The 13,927-nt window shown below is 41.4% G+C and overlaps 1 protein-coding gene across 6 annotated transcripts in view; it reads right to left on the reverse strand.

The window, feature by feature from the left end:
- The window catches only part of elovl5 (ELOVL fatty acid elongase 5), a 215,500-nt gene that overhangs the window by 11,832 nt on the left and 189,741 nt on the right, over nucleotides 1-13,927 (reverse strand). For all 6 annotated transcript variants that reach the window (XM_059982053.1, XM_059982052.1, XM_059982054.1 and 3 more), the window contains 2 exons: nucleotides 7,627-7,798; nucleotides 845-969 (listed from right to left, as the gene is read on the reverse strand). In XM_059982053.1, coding sequence (XP_059838036.1) covers nucleotides 845-969; nucleotides 7,627-7,798 — 297 coding nt within the window. The remainder of the gene's footprint in view (nucleotides 1-844; nucleotides 970-7,626; nucleotides 7,799-13,927) is intronic.

Below are 13,927 nucleotides of genomic sequence, written 5' to 3' on the forward strand. Positions count from 1 at the left end.
GTCTTTTTGGTGGTAACTGCTGAATGGAGCACAAGGGAAGATGTCACAGAATGACATTTGAAGGAGAGACCCCTATTGTAAGAAGTGCTTTGTACAGATGAATGGCTCCGAGGAGGATGTGCCAATACTCTTGAGTTAGCCAGTTCATTCGAGATGGTCCTGGAGGCCTTCACACAAATCTGGGTCCAATCTGTGAGTAAAGCGATATACCGCCGACTATTCCAAAAATGAGCTCTAATGTTTAGGTGTACATTGGACTGGTTGAACTGTAATGGGCCCTTTTATTTTCCTTTTTTCCCCCTGTAATTATAAATTTTGTAAATATATTTCTTTATAATTTTATGCCAGTGTACGATCTATTAATTTTCTGGTGAACGATAACTTTGCATGCAGCAGTATTTACACAGCATTCGCAAAAATCAATGCTCCTTAATCAGAACATCCCAGCTTTCCTGTTTGGCTGAACCATAAATCATACCGACCCTAGGTGTATATTGCTTATGAAAGGTGGCATTCTCACCACTGTCACATGGCTTTTAGCAGAGTTAGCTAACGAGCCAAGTTTACATGTGAACCCGATGAGAGGTTATACATATATCACACACAGCACATAAAGCAAAATATTACCACAAATATAATTCAAAATACATGTGGTGAGTAGCATAGGTAACCAGTAACCAACTTGCTGTCCTAGTGACCAGACCTCAGTGGTAACCTCGGTTAAATGAAACCATCTTTCTCTGGACCAGTGTCCCAACCTTTACCACCCTAAGCTACAGACTGGACACTGATCTCACCATCTATACATCAACCTCAACATCTGATTCCAATGAAACACACTTACCAATTGTCCTTGAGTAATGTACTTCTTCCACCAGAGATAAGGTCTCATGGCTGGGACGGCAGAGAGACCATAATAGGAGTACATAAGCACGTGAATGAAACTGTTAAGGGTAGCCCCAAAGAAAGCTGCAAATAAACAAGGAAAATGCCAGTTGATCATGACAGAAGTATAAGCACAAAATAACATTGATGTTAACATCTGAAAACTAGAAACAAGGGTGTTGAAAAGCAGTTTCAACTAAAAGGAATCCAGCTCCTAAATTCTGAAGATAACCCAGTTATTTAAAAAGACTATTTCTTCCCAATGCTACATTAAGCACTCGCAACACAATGTAAGAACGATGCCTAAAAGTCTGGAAGTTACGTAGTTTGCATGGGGTTTCACTCTAACTGGGTTAGCATGCAGTGAACTTGCACAGTGATTAAAAAGAGGTGTATAGGTACATGGATTAGTGAAGAATGGTGATAAGAATGTGCAGAAAGCATCATGGCCTAAAAAATTGGCCATTCTGGAGGTGAATCAGAGGGACCACTCTCCAAGTTTTTTTCCTAATTTATCAGGACTAAACATAAATCCTGTTTAATTTGGTCAGGCTAAATGGCAAAGACATAAATTAGTAACCATTGCTTGATCTAAAGTCTCAAATAATAAAGATCTGTCAAATATCTGACTGCTTCCACCACACTACCTTTTAATTAAGGCTCCCTGCTGGGAACTTGCAGCTCTGTCTGCCACAGAAGGCAGGATTTCCCGGTGGCCATCCATTTTAATTCGACTTCCTGTTCCCATTCCAACATGTCTGTCTATGGCCTCCTCTATTGACACAATGAGGCCATGCAGAGGGGGTAAAACCGACATTTCATTTGCTGGTGGCAATGACCACACAATGTTTGACAATGAGTGCAAGGGCCCATTTTGTGTTACTACCCTGTACAAAACTACCCTTCCTTAAGGAACAGTACATGTCTCGATCCAAGGCAGTTGGGTCCATATAGTTCACTGTTCATTCATGCCATGTGGACAAAAGGAAATGACTGATTTTTGTTGATACAGCACTGAACAGGCCTTTCCGGCCCAACGAGCCACGCCGCCCAGCAACCTACCAATTTAACCCTAGCCTAATCACAGGACAATTTACAATGACCAATTATCCTACTAAAAAAATATATCTCTTTGGACTGTGGGAGGAAACTGGAGCATCGAAAGGAATCCCACATGACATGGGAAGAACATACAAAGTTTCTTACAGAGGACATCAGAACTGAACTCTGAACTCCAATGCCCCGAGCTGTAATAGCATCGAACTAACCGCAACACTACCGCGGCACAGTGATAGGTCAAGAGATAGCTCAACTTATACACAAAAACCCCCCAGAAATTTAACAACCTCCGTCCAATCCATGAATTCAGCACAAGTGATTGCAAGCAGCATGTTTCAAAGGACCACATTGTCTTTTTAACTAAGAGCACTTTTTCACAATTCATCTTGAATTAAAGCCCAGTTTCAAAGTGTACTGTTTCAAATGACTAGGACTAGAAAGGGCAGTTGTCAAATATGTAAAATGGTCACATTGTCAGTGTAAGTAAACCACAGCACTGAAGAGCAACTAAACCCAAAATAACTCAGCAATAATATACTTTTTGTTTTGGTCCCCACCCTCACCAGGACTGTGAGTTCTGAATAGTGTGCAAACACAGGGCAGGGTTACAGGCAAGGTGCTTCACACACACTGTGAGTACAAAACCCTAGATTTGGCCCAAAAGGAAGCTCCCTGCAGCAGATCAAGAGGCGGTGGGATTAAGGCAGGTTGTTATAGCGTCAGGAAGCAGAGGAGATTCTCTCTCAGAGGGTTATTTTCAAGAGAATAGATTGATCTTGGAATAGGTTAAGAGGCTGGCACAACATTGTGGGCAGAAGGGCCTGTATTGCACTGAAATGTTCTATGCACTATGATAAGAATGATCTTCCAGTCACCTTGCAATCTTTGGGACAAGAGGCTTCTTTCACAAGGTTGCTGCCTACAGGATGAGACGAATGCTCTCAGGGTGAGGACGGGGTGGCTGACAATGGGTCTGGGCTCTGATATGAGGGTGTCCACAAAAATGAAAAGATGGCTGAGTGGTGAGTGAGGGAGGATGGCTGTCAGGAGACAGAGTGAGGTGGGTATTCAGTTGTGGCCGATGGGAGTGGACAGAATGGGGTCAATTACTCAGAAATCCATTGGACTTAAGGAAACCTTTTCACTCTAATTGAGCCCCCTGGCCAGTGCTGTAACAGCTCTCACTTATCTCCCATTGCTCAGTAAAACAGCCAACATCATCAAAGACCCTACCCACCACAGACTTTCTGTCTTCTCCCCCTCCCATTAGACAGAAGAGTCAAAAGCCTGAAAGCATGTACCACCAGGCTCAAGGACAGCTTCTACCCTGCAGGTTTAAAACTATTAAATAGTTCCCTAGTACAATAAGATGACCTCACAATCCACTGCATCTTATTAAGATCTTACACCTTATTGTCTATCTGCACTGCACTTTCTCTGCAGCTGTTACACTTTATTCTGCATTATTATTGTTTTAGCTTGTTCTATCTCATTGCAAAGTTGTGAAGAATGGATTGGTATGAACAGTATACAAGACAAGTTCTTCACTGTGCTTCTGTACATGTGACAATAATAAACTAATTCCAATTCCATTCAATCCAGTCAACTGCTTAGCTGTCATAGAGTCATAGAACACTACAGCACAGAAACAGCCCATCTAGTTCATACCATCCCAATTTTCTACCTAGTTCCATCTATCTGCACCCTAACCATAGCCCTCCATTACCCATCCATGTACCTATCCAAATTTCTCTTAAATGTTATAATCGAACCTACATCTACCACTTCTGTTGGCAGCTCATTCTGCACTCTCATCACGCTCTAAGTGAAGTTCCCCCTTAAATATTTCACATTTGACCCTTAACCTATGACCCTTAGTTCTTGTCTCACCCAACTTCAGTGGAAAAAAGCTTGCTTGCAGTTACCCTATCCATAACCCTCATAATTTTGTATACCTTTAGCAAATTTCCTTCATTCTGCTTCCCTCTAGGGAATGAAGTCCCAGCCTATTTCACCTTTCCCTATCACTCAGGTCCTCAAGGCCCAGCAATACCCTTGTAGCCACAGACCAGGAAACAGTGATTGAAAAGAGTCACAGAGATACAGGCCCTTTGGCCCATAATGACCACCAACCACTATTCACACCAATCCCATTTTATTCTCTCCACATTCTCATCAATTCCCCCTAGACTTCGCCACTCTCTCATACACAAGAGGCAACTTACAATGGCCAGCACACCTTTGGGATATGGAAGGAAATTGAAGTACCTGGTGGAAATCCAAGTGGCCATAAGGCAATTGCGTGTGCAAATTCTGCACAGACATACTAGGACATAGAACACCACAGCACAGTACAGACTCTTTAGCTCATAACGTTGTGCTGACCTTTTAACCTACTCTAAGGGCAATCTAACCCTTCCCTCCCACATCGTCCTCCAAATTCTATCCTCCATGTGTCTAGCTAAGAGTTTCTTAAATGACCCCAATTTATCTGCCTCTATCACCACCCCTCGTAGGGTGTTCTACACAAACACCACTCTGTAAAAAAAAACTTCTGACATCTCTCTGATACTTTCCTCCAAACACCTTAAATTATGCCCCTTTGTATTAGCCATTTCCACCCTGGGGAAAAGTCTCTGGCTGTCCACTCAACCTACTGTAAGACTGTTACCATCTTGTACACTTCTCATCCTCTCATCCACAAAGAGAAAAGCCCCAGCTCACCCAACCTTTCCTTAAAATCTCTAAATCAAGTCAGTATCCTGGTAAATCTCCTCTGCACCCTCTCTAAAGCTTCCACATCCTTCCTATAAAGAGTCAAACACAAAATTCCAAGTGTGGTCCAATCTATGTTTTACAGAGCTGCAACGTTACATCAAGGCTCTTGAACTTCATTCTCTGATTAATGAAGGCCTACACACCATACACCTTCATAACAACCCTATCAACTTGTGTGTCAGCTCTGAGGGAACCCCCAATGTCACTTGAACATGGGTCACTGAAGATACAAGGTAGAGGCTCTACCAGCCACATCACTGTGACACCCATGGTCTCCATGGTGATGAGGATCACAAGAGTAGGCTGTGGTGGAGCATCTATCCAACACTTGTGGCTATAGGGGGCTGTAAATAGTTTACCCAAAGGTGTGGGCACGAGGCTTTACTTGCTCCACTATCATGCCAATGGATGCCCAGATACCATTATAACACTTAAGCAAATTTGCCACCCCAGCTCATCTTCAAGCCGGGCCTGAATGTTCAGCCTTCAAGCTATGAAATGACCTCAACTCACCTGTTCTCAAGAAGTTAACACTAACCCACACATACAGCTGAGACTCAAACAGATCTCACAAAGGTGATCACGGACCAGGAACAGAAGCCATTCAGCCCACTGAGTCTGCCCTGCCATTCCATCATAGCTGCTATAATTTCCCTCTTAACCCCATTCTCCTCCCTTCTCCCTGTAACCTTTTTAAGAACACTACAGCACAATAATAGGCCCTATGGCCCATCTAGTCTGTGCCGAACTATTAATTTGCTTAGTCCCATCAACCTGCACCCAGACCATAACCATCCATACTCCTCCCAATTATGTATCAATCCAAATTTCTCTTAAATGTCGAAATTGGATCCACATCCACTACTTCAACTGGCAGCCTGTTCCACACTTTCACTACCCTCTGAGTGAAGAAGTTCCCCCTCACATTACTCTTAAACTTTTCTCCTTTCACTCATGACCTCTAGTGCTAGTTTCACCCAATCCCAGTGTAAAAAGCCTTCGTGCATTTAACTTGTCTATCTATATATATATTACATATTGATGGTTATTAATTAGGCACAGTCAACAGAAATGGAAAGAGTGAGGAGGAGATGTATAAGGATGTTGCCAGGACTTCAGGAACTGAGTTATGGAGGGAAATTGAGACATAATTCACTGCAGTGTAGGAGAGTGAGGGGTGATCTTATGGACATTGATAAGGTGAATGTGCACAGTCCTTTTTCCAGGGTTTAGGAATCAAAAATAAAAGCACATAGCTTTAAGGTGAGAGGGAGAAGATTTAATAGGGATCTGAGGGATAACATTTTCACCCCGATGGTGGTCAGTAGATGGAACAAGCTGCTCGAGGTAGTGGTTGAGGCAGATACATTAACAATATTTAAAGGGTGTGCGGACTGGTACATGGGTAGGGAAAATTTAGAGGGATATAGGATAAACACAAATGGGAAATGGGAGTGGCTTGGATGGGAATTTTGGCCAGCATGGACCAGTTGAGTTGAAGGGCCTATTTCTGTGCTGTGTGACACTATGACTCTTTATGTCAGGAAATGTAGCAGAGGCTTGACCCAAAAGCAGAGCAGCAGAGCCCATCCAGTGGTGAACAATATTTTAATAATAGACTGAAAAATAACAAGCTATGGGGGGCAGGGTGGGGACAAAACAAGAGAGAACAGAAACTAAACCAAACAGGCAACACGGCAAATCTAGGAATAGCTGGTCAAGGTCAGCTGGTTTGATGAGTGAACAAGAACTCTGGATGAGAACTGGGGTTTAATAGGCTGCAGGTGATATGACTGGAATGAGCAGCAGATGAATTCTATTAGCTGGTTGGAGATCAGGAGGTGTCTGCATATGCAGGCTGGGAGATGTCAGCGGGACCAGGCCTGACATATGAGCTAATGGCTTGCAAACACGGTTAATGCAATGACACAGCTTTAAGAGTCTTGTTGCTGGGATAGGTGTTAGCAGTTGTATTCATATCAATCAATATGAATATCAATCAAGTAATAAGAATATGATGAGTAAATCTGGGATTATTTTATAACACAAACTTGGTTATTTTTACCTTTTCACAGACAACTAAGTTATCTAGCCATTCACAAATCATTTGGATTGAGAGGTTTGAATAAATTTGTTTTGTTGCCATAGCAACAGAGATCTTAACATTAGTAATGATGGGTGACAGAGATACACTCAGTGGTTACTTTATTAGGTACACCTGTACACCTTCTCAATAATGCAAACAGCTACTCAGCCAATCATGTGGTAGCAACTCAATACATAAAAGAATGCAGACATGGTCAACAGAGTCAGTAGATGTTCAGACCAAACATCAGAATGAGGAAGAAATGTAACCTAAGTGATTTTGACCATGGAATGATTGTTGATGCCAAATGGGGTGGCTTGAATATCTTAGAAGCTGCTGATGTCCTGGATTTTTATGAAAAACAGTCTCTGGAATTTATAGAGTACGGTGCAAGATGCAAAAAAAAAATCCAGTGAGTGGCAGTTCTGTGGGCGAAAACACCTTGCTAATGAGAGATGTCAGAGGAGAAAGGCTGGTCTGGTTCAAGCAGACCCAGGAAGGCAACACTAATAACCACTGATTGCAACGGGGGTGTGCAAACAAGCGCCTCTGAACGCACAACACTCGAACCTTGAAGTGGATGGACTACAGCAGCAAAAGGCCACATCAGGTTCCACACCTGTACCTAACAAAATGGCCACTGAGTGTATATGAAAGGAAGCTGATGGCAGGATATCTAAAACTTCTGGGGCTCTAGATTCCAAGTAGGACATTAAGCCAGGATTAAAGTGAAAGATCCCAATATCCTTGGGTTTAGTTGCCCTTTGAAAGACCAAATAAAAACACCTAAAAAGAGAAAAGATGGTTATTTCTCTTACAGTGACCACAGGGCACCCAGTTCATAACAAACCACCAGATGTTGAACATGGTGGCATGGTGATAGACATGCAGAATAGTGATCTGATGGTAGTTCTTTCGTAAAATGAAGAAAAATGTGTCCATGAACTCTATGACTTTAGAGAAGTAGTACCACCATAGGATACGGATAATCTGCGAAAAAGAGGGAATAATGCTCAAATGTAGTTTAGCATCGATTCAACACCATAAACATCAAATCACTGGCAGTCTTAAGGCAAATCTAGCGGTGAGGAACGTCGCAAACCATCATGAGAGTAATGGTATTACTCTTCCTGTAATCTGGCAAACTCCACGCTCCACAACATCAGACTGCTTGGGTCATTCAGATCATTGGAAAACTGAGTGAGATCAGGCATATACTCTTTCAAATAAACAACAGTTTTATTTATTGTTCTGATTTATTATTTAGAGATACAACATGGAACAAGCCCTATTGGCCCAATGAGCCGCACTGCACAGCAACCTAGCTATTTAACTCTAGCCTAATCACAGGACAATTTATAATGACCAATTAGCCCATAGTCTTAACCCATAGTCTTTAGACTGTGGGAGAAAACCGGAGCACCTGGAGGAAATCCATGCAGTTCATGCGGAGAACATGCAAACTCCTTACAGACAGTGCTGGAGTTGAACTCCAAACTCTGGAATGTCCCATGCTGTACTAGTGTTGTGCTAACCGCTATGCCACCGTGGTGCCCAGTGGTTTTAGTCACCCTGATATAGGAGAGAAGTTATTAAACTAAAAAGACTGTGTAAAGTATTTAATATAATATAGAACGGCACAGCACAGTAAGGGCCCTTCGACCAAGGATGTTGTGCTGACCTTTTAACTTACTCCAAGAGCAATCTAACCCTTCCCCCTCACATAGCTCACCTACGAGTCTTTTAAATGTCTCTAATGTAGCTGCCTACACCATTCCAACACTGCATTTCAGGCACCCACTACACACTGCACAAACCTTTTTCTGACATCTCACTAAACTTTCCTCCACTCACTTTAAATGGACGTCTACTGGCATTGGCCATTGCTGCCCTGGGAGAAAGATGCTGACTATCCCCTCTGTCTATACCTCTTACAATCTTGTACATCTCTATCAAATCACATCTCATTCTCCTTCACTCTGAAGAGAAAAGTCCGGCTCACTCAAAGTGTACTCATTTACCAAGATGTTGCCTGAGCTTGAGGGCCAGAGTTACGACGAGAGGTAGGAGGATGACTTGATAGAGGTATACCAGATAATGAAGGGGTGGACAGGGTGAAAGCACACAGCAACACACACAAAGTGCTGGAGGAATTATGGATGGAAATGAACTGCTGACGATTCAAGACTCTTATCAGGACTGGAAAGGAAGAAGGCAGAAACCAGAATAAGAAGGGCATCATTTTTTAATTTCTGAGGGAGAGGTGGTGCTAAAAACAAGATGTAGGGGTTTTTAAGATCAGAGGCGAGACGTTCAAAAGAGACCACAGAAGCAGCTACTTAACACAAAGGGCAGTGCATATTTGGAATGAGCTGCCAGTGGGCAGTACTGGTTGAACTGGGCACATTAGTATTGTTTAAAAAACATTTAGATAAGAGATGGATAGGAGAGGTTTAAAGGGCTGTGGGCCAAACAAAGGCAGACAGGACTAGCACACTGGGCAACACAATCAGCATGGACGAGTTGGACTGAAGGTACTGTTTCCATGCTGTAAGATTTTATCCATCTAAAGAAACAAACTAAAAGATATGACCGCTTGATTCAGTTCTTCTTTGAAATCAACTAACCATACAGTACAAATATGGCATACTAAATCATCCCAGTGCTCTTAGTAACAGCACAAGGACAATACCAAAATCAAAAAATTAGTTATTTATTTATCTATCTATCTATTTATTTTGAGATACAGGCCCTTCCAGCCCAACAAGCCTGTGCCACCCAATTACACACGTAACTAATTAACCTAACCGGTACGTCTTTGGAATGTGGGAGGAAACCACAGCACTCACAGGAAACCCATGTGATCAAGGGGAGAAGGTACAAACCCCTTATAGTCATTGACAGGAATTGATTGGACTTACGCTAACCGATACACTACCATGCCGCCTCTAATTAAATTTCTGTGTCAAGTCACAACTGTGCGTTTAATCACTGCCTGCAAGAGTAATATTTTTGTTTACTAGAATATATCCACCAACTTTGTATTAAATTAATGTACCGTTATGTTTCACAAGGACAATTTGGAAGATTTTTCAGTTGTTAAAACTAGATTTGGTATAAGAAGTATAATTTACTATAAATTCAGGGGTGTATGGGGTGACATCCCCAGGGAGAAGTAGCATCTCTGGTTAAGGGGCTTACATTGTCTATTCCAGGGCAACTCACCATTTTAGGCCCTACCAGAACCTCAGATCTCACCTGCGGCTCCAAGTAGCACCTGTGGAAACGCTTTGACGGGTGGGCTAAAGCAGTTGAGGGTAACCAGAGAGTCCCATAACCCAGTGAGACAGGGACATGCCTTGTCTTAACATGTGAAGTCAGCTCTGACAGACCGGGAGGATGTGATCTACAGTGACATCCAATTGCCAAGAAGGCAATTCTGCCACGCTTTTTGGAGAGCGAAGGGCACAGAGGAAGTCATGCTCATCCACTGCAACCAAGGAAGGCCCCAATTGTTCTGACTACTCATACCACTGGACTCATTGTTCCAAGGTCGAGAGAGTGCAACAGCTTTCCCACTTTAAAAACTCCCACACAGGTCTCTGTCACCATCAGATACGATGGACAATCACCATTATAAACTCAGAGAAATTCCACACAAGGCAGCATCTAAATTGGCATCTTTCATTGTGTAACAACACTTGCTTGTGATTGTGTCATCTGACCCTCCAGCCAATCACACAAGAGTTCCAATTATCCTACCCAACAACAATCACAGCTGAAACCAGTACTTCACGTATGGAGATAGACCCAGACAGACGTGAGCATTGTGTGAAGGCAGCGAAGAAAATGATCCTTTGATTGCAGGCGCTTATGAGTGCCTGATATGAAATGACAGTGAGTGAGTCAATATCCCTGAGGGTACTGCAAAACTGCTGTCTAACTCAGTGTCAGCAAACTGCCCTTTCTAAAACCTCTCTTCCGGAAAGCGCTATAGCACTACTAAAACAAAATAAAAACACACTATATTAGAAGTTTCTTCCCAGGCAATTAATCTGATAAACCATTCTAGTTAGCCCACCTCCATCCCCTCTATTTATGACCTCCGTCACTGCATGAAAACAAATTGTGTAATGCTGTTTACACTGTAAATACATGCTGGTATTTATGTATTATTGAACATTTTATTCCATATCTGTACTTCAACTAACTTTATTTTTATACAATTGTTTATTCTTATTATTGTAGAATGTTGATTGTTTAACCTCTAACTTTGCTAAATCTTGTATTTTATTTATATATTCTTTTTATAGTTTATATAATTCTTTATTCCTTATAATTATTAAATGTTTATTTTGTTCCTTGACGCACTAACACACCAGGGCAAATTCCTAATGCACAACGAATAAAGTTCATCTTTGATATTTGTCACATGTTCAGGTATCAGAATCAGAATCAGGATTAATATCACTGGCATATATCATGAAATAGGTTGCTTTGCAGAAGCAGTACATTGTAATACACAATAAAATAAATTATAAATGACAGTAAGAAATATAATTTAAAAATATTAAGAAGAGCAAAACAAGAAAAAATTTAGGTAGTGTACATGGTTTCATTGTCAATACAGAAATGTGATGATAAACTACAAAGTTAATTAGTATTTAAGAGGGAAACCTGATAACAACCTGGCTGGCCTTGATCATGAGTGGAGAGATGTAAGGCTGAAACAAATTGTTGCATTAAGCCTGTGAAAACCCATGAACTTAGCTTGAATTCAGGAATTTAAATAGAAAATCCTCAAGACACTGAACAGAGTGGAATGGTGTGTAGTGCCTGTGATCTGGGTTCAATTCCCGCTGTTACTGTAAGGAGTTTATACATTCTCCTCATGATTGCATGGGTCTTCTCTGAGTGCTCCGGTTTCCTACCATATTCTAAAGACGTACAGGTTACGGTTAGTAAGCTGTGGGCATGCTATGTTGGCATCAGCATGTGGCAACAGCTAGCGGGCTGTCCCCAGCACATCCGCAGACTGTGTTGGTCGTTGACGCAAATTACACATTTCACTGAATGTTTCAATTTACATGTGACAAATAAAACTAACCTTTAGTATCTGTGGAAAGGAATACCTGAAACCATGTTATTTATGATCTTGAACTCTGTTGTTTACCTGAACTGCACTTTTTTGGTAGCTTCAACATTTTATTCTGTAGTGTTATTGTTCTAAATCAATGCACTGGGTAATGATTTGATTTGTATGGACAGTATGCAAGACAAGTTTTTTAAGGTGTCTTGGTACACGTGACAACAGTAAACCAATACCACTCTGGTCGTACACTGATGAGAGCTTTGGGATTTTTAATTCATATACTCAGCCTGATTTGTTCACATAAAAACATCAACCAGAAGTGTCCATTTTGGCACAAGGGTGCACTCTGTGAGTTATTCCAACTACAAAAGGAGGGCACAATGATTGATTGTGGTGCCTTAAATTACCACCACTTTATCCTGTAGCTCTACAGAACACTGGTTAGACCTCACTCTTAAGTATTGCTTTCAATTCTGGTCACCTCATTCTAGGAGGCTTTAGAAAGGGTGTATAGGACCTGGTCTGGTTTAGAGAACATCTCTTGTGAGAAAAAGTTGAGCGATCTATGGCTTTTTGCTTTGGAATGAAGAAGGATGACAGACACCATAATAGAGGTGTATAAGATAGAGTAGACAGTCAGTGCCTTTTCCCCAGGGCAGCAATGGATAATTTCACAGGACATCCTTTTAAGGTGAGTGGTGAAAAGTTTAAGGGGGATGACAAAAGGAGGATTTTTTGCACACAGAGAGTGGTGGGTACATAAAACACACCGCCAGAATGGTGGTAGAGACAGATACATTAGGGACATTTAAGAGACTCTCAGATTGGCACATGGATGAAAGAAAAATGATTGGCTATGTGAGACAGAAGGGTTAGATTGAGCTTATAGTAAGTTAAAAGGTAGGCACAACATCGTGAACCAAAGGGCCCACACTGTGCTATAGACTTATACACAATATTATCCTGTGAAACCAGTTTTACATAGGAAAAATTTATGGGGGTAGCATTAAGATCTGGGAAGGGATTGGGAGCCTATAAACATACTCTGTATTAATGAGACTTCTTTCCATTGATGGCCAATCAATAAGCTTAATACCAATTGTAAATTCCAGACTTCAGAGAAAATTCAAACATGTCCGACAATTCTGACATACTTTATAATAATAATAATTATTATTATTACTAGAGTCATAGAATACAGTACAGAAATAGGCCCTTCAGCCTATCTAGGCTGGGCCAAACTGTTATTCTGCCTCGTCCCATTGACCTGCACTTGGAATAGCCCTCCATACCTCTTCCATCCATGTTCCTATCCAAACTTCTCTTAAATGCTGAAATCAAAGCAGTAGCCACCATTTCCACTGGCAGTCATTGCAAACTCTCATCTTCCTTTTAAACATTTCACCCAGGACTTCTAGTTCTGGTCTCAGCGCCTACTGGCATTTACCCTAATTACACCCCTCGTAATTTTGTATACCTCTATCAAATCTCCCCTCATTCTCCTACATTCTAGTTCTAGTTCTAAAATTGACCAAAAGTGCCAACATTTTTTACCTAATTATATTTCACAGGTGGATTTTACTAAAACTGTATGGTACAGAAATGAAGCAGATCTAATGATGATTTTATTTTTGTATGATTCAAGCAAGAAAAACCAAATAAAAACAGGAATTCAATGCTAATCTCAAAAGATAGATTACGTAAATTTAAGATTTCGATTCTTGATAAAAATGAAAATTTCTCTTTCACGTTTCAAGGATTAAACTGAAAATCTTCCTGGGATTTTCAGTCAAATGCAGGAATTTTTGTTTGCCAACAGCCTTAGACCAGATCATTAATTTGTGATCACAACAGTAACAGAGACCGGATTACCCCACAGCTGCAGTGACCTGGGTTCAGTCCTGACCTGGCTTGTGCTGTATGTGTAGGGTTTACAGGTTCACCATGTGACTAGTATGGGTTTCACTGAGTGCTCCAATCTCTACACACATCTCATAGACATGTGATCAGTAGGATTGGCTGCTGTA

Source organism: Hypanus sabinus, chromosome 10 (assembly GCF_030144855.1).
Source record: "Hypanus sabinus isolate sHypSab1 chromosome 10, sHypSab1.hap1, whole genome shotgun sequence".
In the NCBI taxonomy this organism is placed as follows: Eukaryota; Metazoa; Chordata; class Chondrichthyes; order Myliobatiformes; family Dasyatidae; genus Hypanus; species Hypanus sabinus.